Source organism: Lactuca sativa, chromosome 4 (genome assembly GCF_002870075.4).
Source record: "Lactuca sativa cultivar Salinas chromosome 4, Lsat_Salinas_v11, whole genome shotgun sequence".
Classification (NCBI taxonomy): Eukaryota; Viridiplantae; Streptophyta; class Magnoliopsida; order Asterales; family Asteraceae; genus Lactuca; species Lactuca sativa.
The window spans coordinates 323,802,707-323,826,323 of NC_056626.2; the positions used below are offsets into that span (position 1 = coordinate 323,802,707).

The window sequence follows — 23,617 nt, forward strand, 5'->3', positions numbered from 1 at the left end:
TAGTAGGAATTTCAACTCAAAACTTTTTTTACAAAATGAATGAAATCAAGACTTGTAAATTATCGGCTTCACACGCCTCCATAAATTGGTATTGACTTATGTAATGATGTTATTAACATCTCACATGATGTTTTTCAAGATAATGTGGGCCAACAACTTATAGATTGTTGGAAGAATAACCCTTTAATATAAATAGTAGATGACTCTAGCAACAATTATAAGTTTTTAACCAATCCGATGTAATTGCTTTATATTTTATATTATTGTGATTATATCAATGGAAAAAAAAAAAAAAAAAAAAGGCATCAAACACAATTTTCTTGTGGTTTTACTTTTTATGGAACGTGACCTTACAAATATGATGCAAGATCAACTCATCCTTCAACAAGAAATATTCCAAAATCAAGAGACTTAAAACCACTTTCTATTTCAAAAGTACAAATATCAACAATTTAGTTAAAACGGACATATCTAATTTAAGAATATAAGTACATGATCCCAAAAGTCATCTCGTTTCTTCAAGAATTTGTATCTCAAAACTCATCAAATAAGCAAAAGTGCTATTTTAAGATAATATTTTTTTGTGAATTTATAGCCCAATATCACAAAACTGCAACATGTAGGTGCTAATTTCCAAACCCTAAATCATCTAGAAGACTAGGACTACAAACTTGATAACAAATATTAATCACTAAATTTACTATAATTTTTTAGTGAAGTTTTAAAATGTTGATTACCTATGTAAGAAAGATAAAGACAAACCCTGAAGAGATGCATGAGAAGGTGGAAGCATTCGGTTTGCTAGTTCCAATGATTCTGCTAATGCTTTTGTCATCAACATGTAAACATCTTCAACTTGATTCTTTTTAACCCATTCATCTAGTTTCCTGTATAAAGATTCAAAATTGTTTTTCATTATTGAGAAAGTAATTGTAATAAGTAAAGAAAGTAAAAAAGTAAAACATGTAAATGCCTTTGAATGCTCTCACAAACATTTCTGTAATTTCGTATATTTCCTACAGAGGGACCATTTCTGTAACTTTATCTTAGATGGGAATTGTTTTTGTAATTTTGTTACAAGGACATTTCTGTAATTTTTTCTCACACAGGGACCATTTCCGATCTTTAATTTTGTAACACAAGGACCATTTCTTTAATTTTGTCTGACGTACAGGGACCATTTCCGTAACTTTTACTTACACAGGACCATTTCTGTAACTTTGTTACACATGGACCATTTTTTTTTTAACTTTGTTACACATGGACCATTTTTGTAACTTTCTCTTACACAAGGACCATTTCTGTAATTTCGTCTATTTCCTACAGAAAGACCATTTTTCATTTCTGTAATTTCATCTATTTCCTACAGAGGGACCATTTCTGTATCTTAAAACGGGATCATTTTTGTAATTTTGTTATACAGGGACCATTTCAGTAAAAAAATTCTCTCACAGGGACCATTTCTGTCATTTTGTCTATTTGAAAACTATAGGGACAAAAAGTGCATTTCACTAAAGAAAAAAAACTGAAAGAAACCTTTTTTAAAGGTCAAGAAGAAAGAAAGAAAAAATTAAGATGATATTAACAAACCTTAGCTGAGATTCAGTGGTGTTACTGCAGTCTGAAAATAGCACTTTAATCATAGGGTAGATATTGATCTTGGGAATCGATACCATTTCATCCATACAATCCCCAAATGAGCACCATGAATTAGGGTTTATCAGAACAATTTGCAACATTGGAGATCTTGTTTGCAGATTTCTAACCACTGTTCTGAATGAGAGTTCATCTTTTGCACTTTCCAACAACTGGCTACTGAACATCCTCTCTAAACTGTATTTCCTGCAAAGATTCATCAAACCACATAAAAATCATGATCTAAACCTAAAAAGTAATAACATAAAGATATAAAATTTACCTAAAAAGGTCATTTGAACCTCCAATTGGTAGTGAAGTAGATATGAAACATTTGAACAAGTGAACACTATCATTCAATGGGAAACCATCAAGATTATCATGTGGGAATGCTCCAAGAAGACATGAGCAATTAGGACATGAGATTTCACTCCATTTTATGTCTTTTGAAAGATATGGAGATGTGACCATGAAGCTATTTCCAAGAAGACCATTGAGGAGACTAGTTTTGTTTGCTAGTAACTCATTTGTATCAAGTGTTTCCTCTTCATGTTCATGAACATGGACACATTCATGATCATGGAGTTTTTCATTTTGACTACCATGATCAACATTCAGCTTTTTAAAGCTGTTATTCAAAGAATGAAGAGATTTGTGTTCTTGGAGTTTAATTTTGTCAGGAAATGTATGTCCTATTAAGTCATCTTTGGAGATGACAACAGAGGTAGCATCCACTAGGCACATTCCTGATGAACATGTGTATGAGTTGGCATATTTTGCTACAAGTTTCTCACTTACACCCCCAAAAGAACAGCAACAAGTCCCAAACCAGTTATCAGCTGCCTCACGCCAATTAACAGATGGCATTTCCTTGAAAAATCTGTGTATATGATTCGGATTCACTATTAGGTTAACTATTAGAAAGTGTTATAGAATGACTCAAAGAATGAATGTAGAAGGTATGGTGTTAATGGGGAGAGAATCCTACTGAACAGCTCTTGTTAACTTGGTAGAGCAACCTCTGCAATAAAACTGCACCTCTCCACAAGAAGCCAGCTTCTTAAGATCTGAATTCACAAAGTTCAAATGGATAAGAATGAAATACAAGAGAAACACGAAGTGCACATTGGAAAAGAAGATAGTGTGAAGGATAAATGATATGCAGAAGAGGAATAAGATGAAATGTTCTAAGTAGCTTTGCACACCATTACAGAGTACCATATACCGGTTCTTTGTTTGATGCAATATAACTTTAGTGCTGGTGAATAATGCTAAGAGCTAAGATGCCAATGAATGCTGAAAATCAAAAATAAAAAGAACATATTTGCATTACCAGAATCCAATTGAAGAGGTTGAAGTTCATCATCTTCCAATTCATTCTCATCACCAGCTTCAAAATCAAAATTCGATATAATCGGGTGGTCGACGGGAAGAATCAGAACAAATTTAACTTCGATGTGATCATCCAGTACTCGCAAATTAATAGGCGAATCAACATCGATCAAGACCCTAGGAATCGGAACCCAAAGTGACGCTGCCGTCGCCGGTGACCCTACTTGATTTTTGTCGAGCCAAGTAACTTCGAGTAGAGATTTATCCGATAAAATAGTCACCTTCAAATCGGTGCATTGAGATGAGGGTTTGGTGTTGGGGTGAAAGAGGTATAACCGGATAATGGGGACGTGAGAATTGGATTCCCATGTGAACCTCCATTTTCTAGGGTTTTTAGTGGCGGGAAGAAGTTCAGAAATGCTCATTTCTGGTAAAACTAAAACCCTCCCTTTATTGGAGGACTTGAATGTATAGTATTGATGATGTTGATATTTCAACTATCTACCTTGTTTATTCACTTCGTGACACTTTTGCCCCTCCATGATATTTCGTGTATGCATTCGATAGTGTTTGAAAAAAAGGAAAATTCATTAAATTCATTAAACTAAGCATTACAAACAAAACCTTTGAAAAAATAACCATTATTTTTTACTTTTTGAAAAATAATTGCTTACTTCGGAATATATATATATATATATATATATATATATATATATATATATATATATATATATATATATATATATATATATATATATATATATATATAGAGAGAGAGAGAGAGAGAGGTTGGTTCAATTTAGAAAATAAAAAAGATTGAGAATGGGGGAATTATTCTCAACCATTCATTTTATATAAACATAAAAACACACGGTGGCAAACTTGTAAATATGATAACAACCTTCAATCTCAAATACGTATCTATAGAGAATTAGATTACAGTTCAAACTCATTCATAGTTCATCATCCAAATTTATTCTCCAACTTTCAACAATCATTCAGATTTCTTCAATTAAACGATCATCAACATCATCCAGTGCTAATCAATCATCGATCTTCGTTAATAATCAACACGATTCAACAGTTAACAACAAAAATTCGTTTTTGGTTCTCTTAATTCAACCTTCAATTGTGCTTGAATACGATCAGATCTTCAACATCTATGATTAATTATACTCACAGCGTTATTAGATCAACATCATCGATAATCAACAAAAATTCACTTCATATCATTCATTCAACATCGATTATCAAATAAAACTTCAAAACTGAGGTTAGAAAAAGACCAAATCGTTTTTTTTTTTTTTTTTTTTTTGAAAAATTTCATATAATTCTCTATCAATCTACTCTTTTGTAAGATTTAAATAGTCAAAATATCATGTTTTTAACATTTTTAGAAAAAGTTACATTGTATGCACTCCAACTGTTTGATGAAATGCATAAACTAAATTACCATGTTATATTCATATATGAATATATTTTCTCAGTATATGATTATTAAAACAAAAAAACAAATATACAAGTCTGTATGTTATTCATATGTGAATAACATATAAAAATTATATATATTTGTGAAAATACCTTGTAATATTCATATATGAATATACTGTGTAATATTCATATGTGAATATACTGTGTAATATTCATATTTGAATATACTGTGTAATATTCATAAGTGAATATATCATCTAATATTCACAAATGAATATACTATGTAATATTCAGATATGAAAATATTATCTAATATTCATAAGTGAATATACCATCTAATATTCACAAGTGAATATACTATGTAATATTCATAAATGAATGCATCGTCTAATATTTAAATATGAATATACTATATTTATTATATGCTATATTCATATATGAATTATACTTAAATTGAAAAAAAAAATCATAGTTTTTATTCATAACTGAATAACGAATGTACTGTAGTAAAAACCTGATTCATTTTTATTCACTTATGAATAACGATAGCTGAAAATATAAAAAAAAAATAATAATTTTTTTATTTTATCTTAAAACTATATCAATATGGATGTCTATTTGTAGAGAATAAAAAATCATGATTTTTTGTATATTTAAAATCATTTTTCGATAAAAATAGCTTCTTAAAAATTAAAAAAAAAAACGAAAAAACTATGTTTTTGTATATATTAAGGTAACGATTAGCATAGTTTAAGGAAACATGTTTTGTTGGAAAACACATGTCTATTCCTTTCCCATTTCTGCTGGTACGACGGAGGCTTTTGCGGCAAAAATAAATGAGTGGCTGAGAATGATTCCCCTATTCTCAACCTTTTTTTTCTCAACTGAACCCTCATATATATATATATATATATATATATATATATATATATATATATATATATATATATATATATATATATATATTAAAGTTCTGAAGAATTGTAACAGTATATTTGGAGCAGATTTGTCTCTTTTGGTCCCTTAGATCGTCTGTTTATTTCCTTCTGATCTGTTGATTTCCTTCTTTTTTTAGGGGTCCTTTAGGTCATTTTTAAAATGGAGATGCATACGTAAGTTCTATCTGTACTTCACCGAGTTATTTGTAAAAATGGGGCAGTTTTTTTAAAAAGGTTGGTAGAAATGGGGTTGTTTTGAATGCCTTTGTAGAAATGGGGCTGCTGGCTCACTAAATCAATTCATATTGAAATAAAGGATCCCTCACAACTTACAACAATAGTCCAAGGTTTTTTATAATATGTTAAAACTTTATCCTTTTATATACTTTTTTCTGCATTTTTACTACATCTTATTATATTTACGTAAATATTAAATATACAAAATAGTTCATAAAAATATTCAACATTGACCCTTATTTTATGAAATATGTTACCACTACATCTTGTTATATTTTTTTATTTGTATTTTGTAGAGGTGTAATGCAGTTCATTGCAATACCACTATACTTTCTGAAAAGTTGCACTGTTCTGTTGAATGTAAGGTCAATACACACCCTAATTGGCAATTGTCTCGCTCCTCGTAATGCATTGTTCATACTCTCATAGATATTAGTAGTTAAGAAACCCCATCGGTGATTTTCATCATATAAAAGACACCATTGTTATGTTTACTTTCATACACCCTAAACTCTCTATTTTGACTGATAGACCAAAGTATTACTGCATTTTTCACCTACTGCTTACTTTCAAATTGCATTCCTAACCTAATTTTGTTTTCTGTTTCCTTCCAAACATCTATATGAACGTTGTCCTCTAAATTTTCTACGACATCATCTCCTATATTTCCAACATCATTCATAAAGTCTACAACGAGATTGTCACTCACATCATCTGATTCTTCCTCAATATGGCTTAGTGACTCGCTACTGCATTCTGAGTTGGGATCATCAAATCCAAACTCATTATTTGGCTCAAATCTATCATCACTCGACAAAGGAAATGGTACTTCAAAATTACGAAGGAGATCTACCAAACTAATATTTGTAGGTATCACTATTTTCTCAATTTCAACACAAACTTGACCCCAATAATTTTCATCAGTCTCAGCTAAATAATACAACATGTCTAAGGTTGAATCATTTATAAGTGGTGCAATATTAGATCTCCGAGAATATTGGTAACATAATGACATATTCAACTTATATGAAGATTTTTTGACTCCAACAAGTGCATAAACCAAATCTTGAAATTGTTCGTACCGTATTTTTTGCCTAATAATGTCTGAAGCAGACACAATTGATTCGTCGCCCTTGATGATTCCATTCTCATATTCAACATTGTCATCCCAATAGAGAGTAATCATAAATGGACGATTTAGAGCCATGAATATAACTGCAAGACAAATCATATGATAACATATGCAAATTAGTATCATATATATAGCGTTTTGACAAAAAATATGCAAAAATATTTAGAAATTATATATACCTTATGTTAAATATATGAAAGAACTAATCATGTAAATATTATGGAAGCATGAAAGACTGAGAATGTATAATTGCGTGGAAACAGTTTTGTAAGAATGATGAAGAACCTTGGCTCGTAAGATCAAATTTATAGCATCAAAAAGAACAATAAAATCAATTAAAATTTTTAGACATGACAATTCATGCAGCTTTAGCTTTTATGAGATTTCAATAAATAGTGACATTTTATTTTGGATAGAGTGTTTGCTTTTACAGATTCAGTATTTGATTGGACAAATCATATATAAATGTTACTATTTATTTTTTAATTTATATGATTCTAACAATATTTATACGTTAATTGTATTTGTATAATTGAAATAGTATATAATATTCTAAAATTTTGGAATATAAATGAGATCGTTTGTGTAGTAAGAACAATTAAATGCTATATATAAAATATAATAATAATTTAATAATATATTTAAGCTACAAAAATTAGGTAAATATAGAAAAAAAATATATAAAAGGATAAAATTTGAACATATAATAAAAAAGAAAGGACCATTGTTGTAAGTTGCGAGGGATCCTTCATTTCAATATATATTTATGGATTTATTCAGTGGGTCGGGAGCCCGTTTTTACAAAGACATTTAAAACAACTCTTATTTCTACCAACCTTTTTGAAAACTGCCTCTTTTTTACTAAAAACTCGTACTTCACCACCCGTGTAATCCAATCGGATTAAGATCAGTGTCATTAGCCAATTTCATTTTGTCTCTGTTTCCCACCGCTTATTTTAGCTTTCTCCACATCGCCGCTCGAATCGATCCTTCCAGTTTCAAAAGAAGCGACCATCTCCCTCTCCGTCACCGGCACCCCAGTTTGCTTTCTATGGGCGTTGGTATTGGTGGTGATCGACGAGCAGGGGTCTCTACCGGAACCGCCGTCGTTGACTTCATTATAGTATTGAGTTACGATTTTGTTGGTTGTGCAGATATTAGAAGGAGTCGGAAGGAAAATCAACATTGTTGCTGCCACCACTCTCGTCTAGCATGTGTTTAACGGAGGTTATTAGGTCGGTGTCAAACATCTTTGTTCCAATCAATTAGTGCTTCCTCGGTTTTGCATCGACTGATGCTTCGTCATCTACATCCAACTGAACAGATGTTGTCTCCGGTCTTCAATCTGTAGGGAAAAATAGGTTACGTAAACAACTACAAATCAGAAACCTGCAACTCTTTTATGGTAAAGTTTTTACTTTTTTATGTTTTGTTCTCACTTTTTGTGCAAGGAATATGATCGATACAATCAGGACAACTTGTCTGAGAAACGGATTTTTTCCCAAGGTAATTTCACAGTTTTCCTCCAATTTGTTTGGTTTCTTGCACGTAAGGTGTTTGACGTATTGTCTCTTTGTGTATTTTTGATTTTTTGCTACTTCATTATGTTTTCATCAGGGTGTAATCCGGTCAGGATTGGAATGAACAACTAAGAGGGAATTGTTCAACCACTTTGTATTCATTCCTTTAATCTGTTGATTTTGAGGTTTGTTAATAAATTCTTATATAAATCTAATTTGAAAAAAAAAATATGGAAATAAATATTGAATTAACTTCCAGTTTGTTTCTTTAATAAGTTAATTATCTCATTCACTTCTTAATAATCAGTTTTAAGATGCGTTACACTGATCAATAACCCACAAATCGTGAGTTTGAAGTCATTAAACGCCTTCACGTTTTACTTTCATACCTTTTACTTTCATATATAATCTTTTGTTGATCAAAAGTAGAAGCTGAACAATCTTTGTCTATCCTTTCATTTTGCAGCTTGATTCTTGGAAACTATATCTCCGGTCACAAGGTTGTATATGAGATTCCTTTTTTACCCTTTAACTTTTGTTTTTTTGGATTTATATAATCATGCAATTCAGTTTCTTATTCAGGGACTTTGAAGCAAACTATATTTTAGGAACCATTCCACCTGAGTAAAGGAGATTATATAATTTAAAACATTTTGTCTCCATCTAGATTACAAGCTTACTTGGTTTGTGATATTGATTTTTAAGAAAATTCAATAATTTTTTGTCACCACCTTTTCTTCACTATTATAGACAGTGATTTGGGATTTGTTTTGTCAACAAATCCCTAGAAAAATGGATCCATTTCTATGCAGAGAAAAATCATTTCGTGGAGAAGATAAGTGTATGCAATGCTTTGACTGATATTTACTCAAAAAGTGGAAACATCGACAAAGCACGCCATCTGTTCAACAAAATGCATCAAAGAGATGTCGTTTAATGTATTACAATTATACTATGAAGCAAAAAACTCAAGATGGAGCATTTTCCTGTCATTTAATATGTCATTCCATTATTCAAGTTTGTTAGGAGACTCAAACCGTAAATATTTCTTTATATATATATATATATATATATATATATATATATATATCATAAAACTAGGTGTGAGACTCATGTATTACATGAGTTTATTTAAAATAAAAATTAAATATAAAATTCTAAACATTAAGAACTTTGAATTTATAAGAAAAATGAAAAAATGTTTAATTATAAAAATTAAGGTGTTTTATTTCTCTTTTAAATTTAAACAAATAATTTAGATAAGTAAATAAAAGAAACTAATAAAACTTTAACTTGATAATTTTGAAATTTAAAGGAAAGTTTATTAATGAAATTGATATGCATTTATTAGTACATTTAATATTATGTGAAATTTAATAAAATGGAAAAACCATAAAATGACATGTGGAATAAAATTTAATTTAAAATTACCATAAAATTACATGTGGCAAAATAAATGAGAACATGACATGTGGCAAAAAGATCCTTATTTATTAGAGTCGACATTTGATATTAGTTTTTAGTAAAAATGTTTTTTAGTGGGAGGCTCTTGCCTGTTAATATGCATTGAAAAAGTGAATTTATGTTCTAATTTTATATCATGTTTTTGGATTATAGAATTTGTTGTTGTATGGGTATGTGTTATATTCAATTTTCTTGGGATACTTGCAACGGTTCTTATCAAAGGTAATTTTTGTTCATTCTTAGGAAGAAACTGCAAAAAAAATAGTAAAGGGTAGTGTGTTGTTGGAGCATAACTTCAATAGCTGTAACGACGGCAGGGAAAGGAGCTGGTCGAGCTTTCCAATATCTGGACTTGTTGCTGGGACATATTCTGATGAGCAGAGGACTGCAGTTACTTGAGACTAGGTAGATGTTATGTACTCGTTACATTTCGTGGGTTGAGCGGGAGAGGCTAGCACAGGAGTTTCTAGATTCGAGGCTCAGGGGTATGCTCGAGGCCGGAATGTGAGTCGTAGGGACTCCGAAAAGGAGTGATGATTATGTTTAGCTGGGGTTTTGCAGCCGGAATTGGAATGGTTTATTAATGGATTGGACTGTCGTTTTATAGGGCAAGGATTGTTCCATTTCAGTTTTTTTCAAGTTCGAAGGAGTGAGCAGGCTTGCGACCCCAGGATTAGGTTGTATTCCAGCTCGGGGTAAGTTGGTTGCAGGGATTAGCGATATTATTTCTGTGCCAGTAAGCGCAGGTGGGTCGATGTGGCATAAGTATTTTGTGAGGTCCAGATTGCCTTAGATATCTTGTATCAGGCGATAAGGATTGACTATGAGACCTATTGCACTTTTGGGAATTGTAGACTATGTCTGAGGAGTAGTTTGTAGCCCGGTTTTAGGGTAGAGTTTGCTTCAGGTTTGGCAGTTCAGTTGTGGATGTTTGAGTGGGTGAGCGAGCCAGGGTGCGAACCCTAAATGGAATGGCTTCTAGAGCCCGATAGCGGGAAACACCTTTGGAAAAAGGGGTATTATGTGGGAGATCTGCAAATAGGGTCCTATAGAAGGGTTATTCAGCATTGTCAGGATTCAGTGGATTTTACCTTCTGTTAGTGATTGACAGACGAAAGCGCCAAGGGAAGTAGCTCGTCGTCGAGGTATTAATTGGAGCATCTATCTTTTGGTCTGCAGGATTTGAGTGAGGGGTCATTCAAGCATTAGTGATTGTTGGTTTCACTAGGATTCGGGAAGTGTCCATCTGGTTCTTAGGAGTGTGTGATCAATTGGGTTTGGCTAGTAATGGAGAGCTATTTAGAAGAGTTGGTTGTTTTCGGATCAATTGTTGGAAAGTGAGAAAGATTGGGAATTCTCCAATTTTTAGGTATTGTGAAGACTTAGTCGAATCTAAGTGGGGGAGAATCGTTCCTAGATACAGAAGCAGGAGCGGTGCTGAAAATGGGATACGTTTCGCATCGTTGTTAGGAAGGAAGACAACCCAAGTGGCTGTTTGGTTTGAGGGTTGTGTGGGTTGGGAGTTCGGTAAAACTCCCCAACATGTGTATCACGTCTTCTCGATTGTTGATAACACGATTTGGGGAATCAGGTTGGAGTTCTATTCATGAATTAAGTTCCGTTCGAGTATTCGGTCGAGTGTGTGCTCGACTTTGAGGGTTTTTGAATTGATAGATTGAGGGTTTTGTTAGCTGCTAGGGCTCAGCAGTACTTTCAGCATGGGTGTGCGGGATATTTAGCGTATGTGGTAGATACACGGGTCAGGGAACATACCACAGATTTCTGAGAGGGTGGACAATCGACATGAGGCCTAGGGTTAGGCCAGGGTTAGAGTCCACGGAATGGATCAGGAGTTCGGAACCCCAAGTGGGTGAGAACAGTCTGCATGGAAACGATCACCAGGAGGGGTGGTCCAAGGGGATACTCAACAGTTTAGAGCGGTCCGGATAGACTGAAGGCCTGGTGAGGCGGTCCATTCATGCCGAAGACTCTGTATTTGTTTGTAGATCTATGTTCGGGTATTGAGTATGCTGCTATGCTATAGCAATCAGAAGGTTTGTCCCCAAGTAGTTAATATGCCGACGGAGTAGGTTGAAGACTCTGGTGTATTTTGGTTGGATCGGAAAGTTGTTATTAGAGATCGGATGTAGTACTGAGGATTTTGGTGATCTCATGGGTTTTGAGTGTCTTAAAGGACTACTATTCTTGGATCGAGCAATACTCCAGTTGGGGACTGGGAGTGGATCTGAATGGGTATTCATCAACTTTAGGAAGGCTTGGGTTTGGAATGTTTTGTCATTCAGGTTCTGGGAACCAGGTTAGATCTTTCTCCTGGTCGTCTATGGCAACACATTATATGTGTTATGGGATAACAACTGTTCTGCAAGTGGTTAGTGTGGCGTGAGGGTTTAGTTATGTGACGCTTGTTGGTGTTGTGAAGGACATTGATTAGGCCCTCTTAGGGCAATGGAGGGGGTGAGAATCTCCAGGATGGAGTGTTGGGGCAACTGAAGTGACGACAGCAGTGTCGATAGGTTATAAGGAGCATTCCAGTCATGAGCTAAGGGCCGGAGAGGGCATACCAGACTCATGTTGTGGGCTTAGTGGCAATCCAGACCTATGCTAAGGACCATGTAAGGGTATTCCAGTCATAGGTTGTGGGCATAGATATTGCGTGGTTATGTCTCTTGTAGGAGCATTCGGAATGGTTGTATTGTTGAGATTCGGGGGAGTTGCACTCAGTTGTGACGAATTAGAGGATAGTGGATGAGATGCAAGGATAAATCCTTGGATCTCAAGTTATGAGTAGACCCGAGTTATGTTCATAGAGGTATTCCAATCTAGGGTATTCCATCCTGAGGATGACCGGACCCTATGATTGATTAGACCTGTTATGTTTGGTATAGGGTTGATTGGGCCAAACATGTGTGGGATACGAGGGTATTCCATCCTAGGGATGACTGGACCCGTTGTAGGCATGCCTTGTATTCCAGCCCGGGGTTGATTGGGCTAGGCATGAGTATTGTGTTTATTAGTGGATTGATTTCGTATGATATTTTGGAAGCTGAAAGACGCATTATCCTGTCAGCACAAAGGGTTCACTTCAGGAAAAGGGAAAGTTGGGTTTCCGATACTTTGGAGCATCAGGATTTTGTCTGGTTGGTCGGTAGTGGTAGGTATGTTGTTGGTGGTAATCGCTCGCGGGACTGTATTCTATGGATGTGGTGGACGACAAGGAGCAATATGGTAGATTATCATCGGTAGTTTGTGGACCTCTAATCTGGATGGTCTATTAGGTGGCATGTTGTGCTTGATCAGGCTGAGGTGGTCCTGCTCTATGCAGTAGGCCAAGATACCCGGTGCGGGCCGACGGTAAGTCGTAGGCATACGGGTTCAACAGATTATGATCCATGCTTCTATTTTCGGGTAGGAACCTCAGGATCCCAGGGTTGAGTAGCCCGTTAGTAGTAATGGGAAGAGTTCTAGCGTTGGATAGTATGAGTGGTCTGGCAGGGAGTTAGACCGAATTCAGGTTTCCATATTACAGGTTTAGGTGGAGTAAGGTTGTGTGCCTCTTGGGTTTATGGATTCATCTTCTCTGGATCGAAGAGATTTGCATGGGGTTTAGTCTCTTTCAAAAGACGTCGAATGTCATTCATGTTGATAAGCGCCTGAGTTATGTTGAGAGGCCCGTGGCCATTCTGGAGAGGAAGGTGAAGGTTCTGCAGAACAAAGAGATACCTTTGGTAAAGGTATTGTGGGAACATCGAAGAGGGTCCGAGTGGAAGTAGGAGCCGGAGGCGGAAATGCGGGAACACTATCCAGGGTTGTTCATCGCAGCAGACTTCGAGGACGAAGTCTAGTTCAAGTGGGGGAGAATTGTAACGCCCCGGCTCTCAGATGATAATTTTATGGCTTTAATTTTCATAAATTGCAAGGTCTACTCGACGAGTTTGATGCCCTGACTCGTCAAGTAGAAGCGGTTTGGGCCAAGTGTTTAAGTGACCTACTCGCCGAGTCTAAGATAGGACTCGACGAGTAGGAGCTGGAGGATGAAACCCTAAAATTTTGGGGTTTTTCACCCTATTTAAAAGATCATAAGCCTCTTTTAGCCCCTTACAACCTCTTGAGAGTCCAACAAACCCTAATTCGTGTGTGTGCTTCATTCTTGTGTGTTTCAAGCTTTGGAAGGTGGATATTAGTGAGGAGAGCTTAGAGAGCAAGTGGCTAGAAGCAAGGAACGTGCGGGGATCTGAAATCTACCTCAGTTATCATCTTTTGGAATGTATCAAGTCGTTTCCTTGACCTCATTTCATTCTAGATCTCATTGGGTTAAAGATTTCGACTTTTCTAGCATATTAAGAAGCTATTATTGGGTATAAGCTAAGCTCTAAAGTTGTAACTTCATATCTAAACTATCTTTGGTCTCTAAGTCCATAAATCTTTTAGCTTTAGCAAATATGAGCCTCTCCTTAAGTGAAAAACTCCATTGCAAACTTGGTTTTGACATTATGAGCCTTGCATGCACGTAAAGCTTGCAGCTTTACATGATAAACATGCCTTAGGAAGTTGGATCTGCAATATGGGACCTTATCATGGCTTAAAAAGCATATGAATGGATAATAGACTGAAGGGACTCGACGAGTTGCATGGTCAACTCGGCGAGTCCGATAAAGATTGTCGTGCAAGGACTTCTGCATGGACTCGACGAGTCAGAGGGGTGACTCGGCGAGTCAACTAGGGTTTTCTTGAATTTTGGGCACGCGTGAAATCGACGAGTTACAGGAAACTCGACAAGTCAGTGAAGGGATTTCACGACTACTCGAGTTCTGGAAGGATTCGACGAGTCAGTGACTGCACTCGACGAGTTAGGTCAACATGGACTGTTGACCTTGACCGTTGATTTTGACCTTGACCAAGGGTTGGCTAATTGACTTCTGGGGCATTTTGGGAGATTGGAAATTTATGAGTATGATTTTATGGTGACTATAGGTGGTGGAGCTTGTGGTGGTGAGCCTAGAGTTGGAGCTTATCCTTCAAGTTGACAGTTGCGAGGTGAGTTATCCTCATTGCACTCAAGGTTCTAAGGCACCAAGGCCTGCCCTTTATTTGGTTATTGGAATTATTACTATTATGATATGTTAGATTGGTATCCTGGTAGATAGGATGGTTATATGCTAGTATGATATGTTAAGATCGGTATCCTGGTAGATCGGATGTGGTTATGCTTAGTGACCTATAGTTGGTCTGACTGTCTGCATGCTAGTTAGGTAGATCCGTTGGACTACCTGTAATATTATGTGATTATTTGTATGTGCATTAGTTGTGTTATATGTCGACATATTATGTGGGATGGGTTGTGGTAAAGCTGCTCTGTGCGGTAACCAACGAACCCGGGAGCATTCCAGATATGAGCTGAGGGAGACTCATAATGTGGTATCGATGGCAATCCAGATGTAAGATGTGGGCCTGTAAGGAAATCCAGACTCACGATGTGGGCCCACGGGTAATCCAGTTTGTAAAGTTGTGGACCCAGTACATGCTGTTATTTGTATATGTGTTATGTGAAGTGTATCGGTATGTTGGCATTCCAACCCAATGGTTGAGGGCCTGAGGCATTCCATCCCGATGGATGATTAGAACCATAGTATGTTGTTTGTCATTGTATGTGTATTGTTGTGTGTATGTGTATTTTGGGGGTAACTCACTAAGTTTTCGGGATTACAGTTTCAGTTTATTGTTTTAGGTTCAGCGGATGGCCGCGGAAAGGCGAAGGTGTGACCGTACACTTCCTTGATTGATGATTATGATTTTTGGAAACTCTGATGTTTAAACTATTTTGAAAACAAATTGTAATGACTGAATGGTTTTAAATGATTTAAAAAGTTTTAAATTGGCTCAAATTTTATGGATGTTACAAAAACCAACTTAGAAAACCATCACAACATGCTTGATGTAACAACAAAATGGTATGAATTGAAAACAGGAGTTGTGTTATTCAACGATATTTATCAAAAGATTGAATACACACATATGAATGATACTGAGGAAGACATCTAGGAGGCGGCTAAAGAAGAATACAAATCCATTAGCAGTAGAGAGATTTTCGACTATGATGCCCCTTGGAATATTTTGAAAAATCTCCATTATTTTTAACTGGTACTGCATTTTGTGTTGCGCTTGTATTGCTTTATTTATATGTAATATGGTTGAGTTTTTTTTTTTTTTTTTTTTTTTTTTTTTTTTTTTTTTTGCGCTTTTATTATGTTATTTATCCGTTTTTTAAAACATAATACAACAACAAATATTACGATACATTCAAACAAAAAAAATACAAATAACATAAAAACATTACGAATAAGATGTACGACTGACAAACATTACATAAAACATTACAAATAAAAGAGTCGTCTACATGAAAAAATGTTTGTTTTTAATGAGATTCCATACGTCCATATACTCGAAATCATTTCCATCAAACTTGCAAAGGTAATATCCGTTCACGTCTTCAAAAAAAATTTCATCGTCTGCATGAGAGCGTCACATTTTCTCATAATTGTAGCATCAATTGAACCATGTGACTTTATTCTTTAAATCCATCCATTTACTAACAATATCGGGTTTTAGTCGTTCTTGTCCTTGTCCCACCTCATGGTTGAATAAAGTTATTAGGCGTAACCATTCATCACCAACAAGGTAATGAGGGGGAGCCATTGCTGGTAGACCCTCATAAACGGTAATCCAACATCGTGTTAGGACCAACACCTCTGTTGTCATCCATGGAGATGTACCATTTGTTGGAGCTATTGCATTTGACGGATTTGCTACATTCTAAGAAGTTGGTACATTGGACGCCATTTTGTGAATAAAAGATGCGAATTTCATATAGATACAAGCTTTATTATATAACAAGATAGGTTACGTGTTACACAGACTGCCAAGTCAGTTATGCGGACTGATAAGTCAATTATGCGGACTGCCAAGTAAGTTATGCAGACTGTCAAGTCAGTTATGCAGACTGCAAAGTCAGTTACACGGACTGATAAGTCAGTTATGAGGACTGACAAGTCAGTCACGCATACTGTCAAGTCATTTACACGGACTGTCAAATCAGTTACGCGAGCTGACAAATCAGTTACACGAATTGCCAATTCATTTAGTTATGCGTATTGCCAGTTCAGTAACTTCTGCGGACTGACAAGTCACTTACACGGATTGTTTAAACAGTTATGTGAAATAATGATTACAAATTCCTTTTAAATTGGACAACCATTTTCATTTTTAGAAGGTGTCGAAAGTTGTGAAAATGAGTTCAGTCAATGAGGTATTCAAAAAAGTTTCTCCAACCTACCGATTTTTTTTCATAATTTGCAAAGAATTAATCCTAACACCTTCACGTGCATTAAGAAAGATCCTAACACCTTCACTGTACTGAGATCATGCTTATTCAAATTGTGAAAATAAATAGGAAGTTTGGAAAAACATTCTGCAGAGGATCCCAACAACAGTTCCATAGTATATTGTTTTGCATGTCAAACTTGTCTGTAACTTACATTGATTTCTAGCAAAGCATTCAAATCCCTTAATATTTCATTAGGCATCCAAACCTTCGAACGGATTTTTCCCATAATCTCATGCAATATAGTACCCATGACTTTTTTTATTTGCGTGCTTATGATTTGGGTGTATCCATAACGACGAACATGTGTGCACGTTGTTGAAAGTCCCGATTTCAAATTCATCAGTCGGATTAATGCGTTTTGCATATAAACGCCAACTACAGTTCTCAATTTCACAATATACCTCGTAACGGTTTTTGTTAGAATGTTTTGGTCTTAAACTGAAACTTTTCTCTGGTTGCTTTAAGACTCAAAGAAAATATTAGTTGTTTTTTGTTATCATACATTTGACGAACAAACATATCATCATTTGGACCTAAACTGTGAAATGGTCTAGGTTCAACAATGGGATTAGGACAATCACCTATAGGAGACATACCGTAAAAGATGTATGAAGCTTATTTTCTGTGTGTAAACTCATCTTTTGACCAACTTTCATTTGACTCTTCATCATCTGACAAAGTTTTGTCATGTAGTCTTCCAAACTCATATAAATTTTCTTTTTCCACCATATTCACTGCCAACAGTTTTTTTTCCTGTGGAGACTCTTCAACATTATCAGATACAATGTTTTCAATATTGTATGGTACAACCTTGTCAATCGCTTATGTTTGTTCGACCCATCCCTCAAACACCTCCAAATACGAATGCATAATCTCCTTCGTTTCAGACATTGCATTTCTGAGTTGATGAACATCTGCTTCGTCTACAATATTCATAATATATCAATGAAGCGAGTGTTGAAATGACAATGATATATTACTATTGAACGTATTAGCCTTATTTTAACCAAATCAAACAATATTTGACGGTCAAAACTAGGCGGGAGCAGTAAACCTAAGTTGCTAAACTTTGGTCTAACGTAGGTGTTAATTCTATTACTTATCTGCCAAAAACCCTCCATACATAAAATAACAAAACTCATATTTTCTATAAAAAAAATTGAAACCCGAAACCGATTGAATATTGTAGATAGATAAAAAAAATCTTTTATATCACAAAAAAAACGTCAGTAATACCATTGTAAAAAGTAAAAACCCATTCCGCGGAGATGTTAAGGCCTCCGCGGAGCCCTCGTAGCGACCTCTGCGGAGGATTTAATGAACATCTAAAACAATCACTCCACAAAGGGTTTAATATCTCTGCAGAGGTATCTATGCTGACAATCATTTTCAGACTGACAACGTACGGAATTTATAGTTCCACAGAGAATTCATCGTTCCACGGAGCCCCGTAGAGCTTCCTCCGTGGAATGCATATCCATAGCCAGAAATAAGTGTTTTCATGACTAAATTTTGAAATACCTTCCCAACAATGACTATAACCGATAATTTTTCCTTGTTTTTCAAAGTTTAAATACACCAACTATGGTATAATAAAGTAAAAACATGCACCTCGTTGATTTTTAATACTTAATTGATAACGTCTTTTATCACATTTGTAGGTGTCATATTTGCATTTAATTGAAACAAACTTTTAAAACAGAACTAACAATCACATTTTATCACATTAAAAAGTAGAAACCTAAATGATAAAGGATCCAAAAACCATGTGGGCCGCTACCACTCTATCCTGCCGAGTATGGCCTCCCGTCACAACCACCGGCAGCCAAGGTCACTTCATCGTCTCCGCCAGATATTCACGACCTCGCAAGAACATCAATTACTACCCCGAAGACGAAGAGGATGAGGAAAAAGAAGAAATAGACACTTGGAAGCCGCAAGAAATTGGGGATTCAGATGATGTATCATCATCCGCAGCGAAAATTAGCGGATCTGTTGTTCTGTTGGCACTGCAAAAAGCTAGTTCCCAGAAAACCTCCAAACAGATGACAAAGAAGATGAAGAAGAAGAAGAAGAAGAAAGAAGTGGACGATAAAGGAGATGCAATTACAGATTACAGCGGCGTGAAGCCATTGTGCGTAAAAAGCGATTGGAAGGATAAATTGGATGAACTCGAGACACAGCTTCACCAACTAATTCATAACGCATGATCTTTAGTTTCCATTTCTTATAATTGTTATTTTTCTGTATTATTTTGCTTTAATTGTTGTTGATGAATCATTAATGTTTATTTGGTGATTTGATAAAGTCTTTACCCTTCATATAAAAAAAATCTCTAATGGATTTATTAAAAAAGAAAAGATACAACTAAAACATTAAGATTGAAATTAAATTTTAATTTGTGAAGAGAGAAGATGAGAGTAGAGTAGGTGCTTCTACTCCTGTAGCTTGAGACACCAAATCACTATAAATCCATTAAATCAACTCCTAATGTATCATATTCATATTGTGATGCCTCGACTGGCGACCAATGCTATCTTTGTAGTACCCTTAGCTTTAGCACTTGTACTTTGCTTCCCTCCGGCCACCTTCGCCGGAGTTCTCTACCCACAATTCTATGACTTCTCATGCCCACAAGCCAAAGATATCGTTAACTCGGTTGTTTCAAAGGCGGTTGCAAAAGATGCTCGTATGGCCGCCTCTTTACTTCGTCTGCATTTTCATGATTGCTTTGTTAAGGTTCATTTATGTCTTATCATGCTTTTTAAAAATGTAATTCTCGTCTTTTCTACGGACTAGAAATTAGAAAACACAGTATAAGATGTGATGTCTTGGGATTGTATAACAAATGAGACTAATTTTGTTAATTATGTTTGTGACTAATAATGCAGGGTTGTGATGGATCAATACTATTAGATAGCAGTGGAACAATAAGCAGTGAGAAGAGATCGGTCCCTAATCGTGATTCGATTAGAGGATTCGAAGTCGTTGACGAGATTAAATCTGCCCTTGAGAAAGCGTGCCCACAGACTGTTTCTTGCGCTGATATCTTGGCTTTGGCCGCTAGGGATTCGACTGTTTTGGTAAAATAATTTGAAGTGCATTTTTAGCTCATTTACTTGAATAGATTATACTTTATTGTACAAAATACAAGATATAGCTAGTATCTTCATCTTTTTATCTGGTTAACCACTTAACATTTTTTGTAGTATTAAAAATTTAAAATCATTTTTACCTTAAAAACTAATAAGATATATAAAAAATAAAACATAATTTTATCATTTTATCGTCAAAATAACATTTTTCTATTAATTTAGCATCTAATAATTATTATAACAATCTTAAAAAGTGCATAAATTCATCAAATTCGAAATATATTTATGTACTTTACCCTTTTTCAAACTAGCTAGTTGGAAAAAGAATATCTTTCTCGGATATAAAATGAAGATATTGGTTTATTTTTGAGAAAACATTATTCTCAAATGAAATAGCTAAATTGATAAAATATTAAAATTGTACTTAATCTTTCTATTATATTTTACCAGCAACGAGTCAAATTATTAAAATTAAAACAAATTCTATATAGATATATGTGCGCGAAATTTTCGATAAAGTTTTAATATTTTAGGTTAGTTTGCAGTTTAATTATAATATTTATTTTTAAACAAAAAAGTCTCGATTATCTTCATTTATACATTAATCTATCATTCTATGTTGAAAAAAATAAAAAATATTTCTTTAGTTTGACCAAAATATAAAATAATAAGAACTTTTCTGTTTAAAAAAATAAAAATTAAGATTCTGATACATTGAGATTTTTCTGTTTAAAAATATATAAAATAATCGAAACTTTTCCTAAATATAATGGTCGAACAATAAGTGCTTTTAATATCTATGCCATGGTGGTGCTCACCCTTTATAAATTAGGTTAGTTAACTTTAGAAATCGTTACACAAGATATCTTCTTGATAATTTCATTACAAGTTTTTCAAATATACTCATATTTTTTTTTATTGATAATGTCTTTTTGTATATTATTTTTCGGTTAGTTTTATCAAATATTATTTGTTGGCTTGTCAAAACAAACCTAATTTTTCAATTAGCTTCTCAAACATTTTCAAAATTAGATTATTATGTTAATAATGATTTTTAAATCATTATTTAATTAACTAACTTTCTATTAAAAATTTAAATGTTTTTGTGTTTTTATGTAGACGGGTGGGCCAAGTTGGGATGTCCCATTGGGAAGAAGGGACTCACTAGGTGCAAGCTTGAGCGGCTCGAACCAGAACATACCAGCCCCAAACAACACCTTCCAAACAATCCTCACCAAATTCAAGCTCAAGGGTCTCCACATTATCGATTTCGTAGCACTTTCAGGTAATCTTCAACCCCAATTGATGAACACAACGATCAATTTCACAAACCCTTGCTCAAAACACCACCTTTTTTTGTTGCAGGAAGTCACACAATCGGAAACGCTAGGTGCACCAGCTTCCGGCAAAGACTGTACAACAACTCCGGCAACGGGCAACCGGATTTCTCGTTAGAACAATCGTATGCTGCCCGACTTCGTGTAAACTGCCCGAGATCCGGTGGTGATCAGAACTTGTTCGCCATGGATCCTGAATCGCCGAGAAAGTTTGATAATGGGTATTATAAGAATTTGATTGGTTTGAAAGGGTTGTTGAGCTCAGATGAGATGCTGTATACGCAGAATCAAGAGACGATGGAGTTGGTGAGACGTTATGCGGCGACTCAAGATGAGTTTTTTGATCAGTTTGCGAAGTCGATGATTAAGATGGGGGATATAGCTCCATTGACGGGTAACCATGGAGAGATTAGAAGGAATTGTAGGAGGATTAATGGTTGATTGAATGATTGAATCGTGATTTGTGTGTTTGTAATTTGTAAATGTGTTCGATTTTTTTTTTTTTTTGTTTTTTGTTTTTTTTTGAAGTGGATTGAAGATTTGATTGTGTTTGTATATTGTAACACCATGATTTCCGATGACCTCTAGAACTTTGATTTGCTGGAGGATCACCATTCACCAACAATATGAAGTGCATATATACAAATGACCATTTCTGCAAATTTTATGATTTATAAAACATAACATTGCATATATACAAATGAACATTTTGCAAATTTGATTGAGTTTGTAATCTAAGACTAACCAACTTTTGAAGACATATTGCAATAAATAATTATTTTATTTATTTATTTTGCATAATAATTGTTCACTATGAAATGTCTATCCATGACTAGCGAAAATGCAATGTTCTAAAAATCACGGTAAAGTTTTCCATTTTTGAAACCAATCCAAAACCATAAGTATTTTCAAATTGTAGTTTCCAAAAGTAATAAACATTAATCGGAGTAACTCAAAATCATAATCTCATAGAATCCATGATGATGTGCACGATCAAGTCTTTACCTTTTCCTGATCATCTGAAGTATTTGAAACCTAAAACTTAAACCGTAAACATGAAGCTTAACGAGATCCCCCAAAGTACCAACACATAAACATATAACGACACGCATACTAGGTCCACACCTAACATACTAGATTACCCCCGAGCCCACAACATTAGTCTGACTTGCCTTCTGGCCCACAACTCATGTCTGGTTTGCTCCCGATCCCACATCATAAGTTTGGCTTGCCTTACTGGTCCACAACTTATTTTTGGCTTGCTCATGAGCCCACAACATAAGTCTGGCCTGCATTACTGGCCCGCAACTTATGTTTGGCTTGCTCCCAGGTTTGTTGGCTTCTGCATAAACCAAGATTGCCTCAACCCAACCATACCATATTGACATATACATAGCAGATACCATGCATCAAACAAACAGATAATCACATAACCAGTCAGACAAACAGGTAGATCTACAGATCACTACCGCATCACAACATCCTATATACTAGGACACAGATCTAGCAGATCACTACCACAAAGCAACATCTTTTATACGAAGATACATAAAGTAGTAGGTTGGCATTGGTGCCTTCGACCCACGAGTATAGTGAGGAAAATTCACATGAATCGAAAATTTTTGAAACACTGCGATACGATCCCTTTTAAGTGTTGATTGGGCCCGCGAATCCGCTAATCACCAAAAACCAAGTATGATCTCAATCAATAGGCCAAAATCCTCAAGTTTGACCCAAAGTCAAACTTGGTCAAAAAGTCAACTGTAACATCCCAAAAATACAGTCCAAAAATTTCATTTTAAATCATTAAGAAAGCCATAATATCAAACATCATATAAAAATCATAAGTCGTGTATCTCAAATTACATAAACATCTGTCAAATATATCAGAGTATAAACATCCCAAGCTAAACAAATGGTGTGTGCACTACAATCATCCCGAGCTCTTCCCCTTGCTACCGGAAGTACTTGAAACCAAAACTGAAAACTGTAAACACGAAGCTTAGTGAGTCTCCCCAAACTACCACATACCATTCACATAATCATGCTACTAGGAGATACGGGCCCCTCCCACACTCAAGGTGATACGGGCCC

At 35.0% G+C, this 23,617-nt stretch overlaps 3 protein-coding genes across 3 annotated transcripts; 2 read left to right on the plus strand and 1 right to left on the minus strand.

The window, feature by feature from the left end:
- Positions 1-493: 493 nt before the first annotated feature.
- LOC111912397 (uncharacterized) lies at positions 494-3,409 on the minus strand. The gene is made up of 5 exons (XM_023908131.3): positions 2,969-3,409; positions 2,624-2,702; positions 1,919-2,515; positions 1,591-1,842; positions 494-887 (listed from the first exon to the last, which is right to left on the minus strand). The coding sequence occupies exons 1-5, from the start codon at positions 3,390-3,392 to the stop codon at positions 734-736; spliced, it is 1,506 nt and encodes a 501-aa protein (XP_023763899.1). The 5' UTR covers positions 3,393-3,409; the 3' UTR covers positions 494-733.
- Positions 3,410-18,771: 15,362 nt separating this feature from the next.
- Positions 18,772-19,398, plus strand: LOC111912396 (uncharacterized). The gene has a single exon (XM_023908130.3). The coding sequence runs from the start codon at positions 18,837-18,839 to the stop codon at positions 19,299-19,301; it is 465 nt and encodes a 154-aa protein (XP_023763898.1). The 5' UTR covers positions 18,772-18,836; the 3' UTR covers positions 19,302-19,398.
- A 48-nt stretch (positions 19,399-19,446) lies between these two features.
- On the plus strand, positions 19,447-22,187 carry LOC111912395 (peroxidase 72). The gene is made up of 4 exons (XM_023908129.3): positions 19,447-19,830; positions 19,983-20,174; positions 21,306-21,471; positions 21,552-22,187. Exons 1-4 carry the CDS (start codon positions 19,582-19,584, stop codon positions 21,962-21,964), a joined length of 1,020 nt encoding a protein of 339 aa, XP_023763897.1. The 5' UTR covers positions 19,447-19,581; the 3' UTR covers positions 21,965-22,187.
- The last annotated feature ends 1,430 nt before the right edge of the window (positions 22,188-23,617 follow it).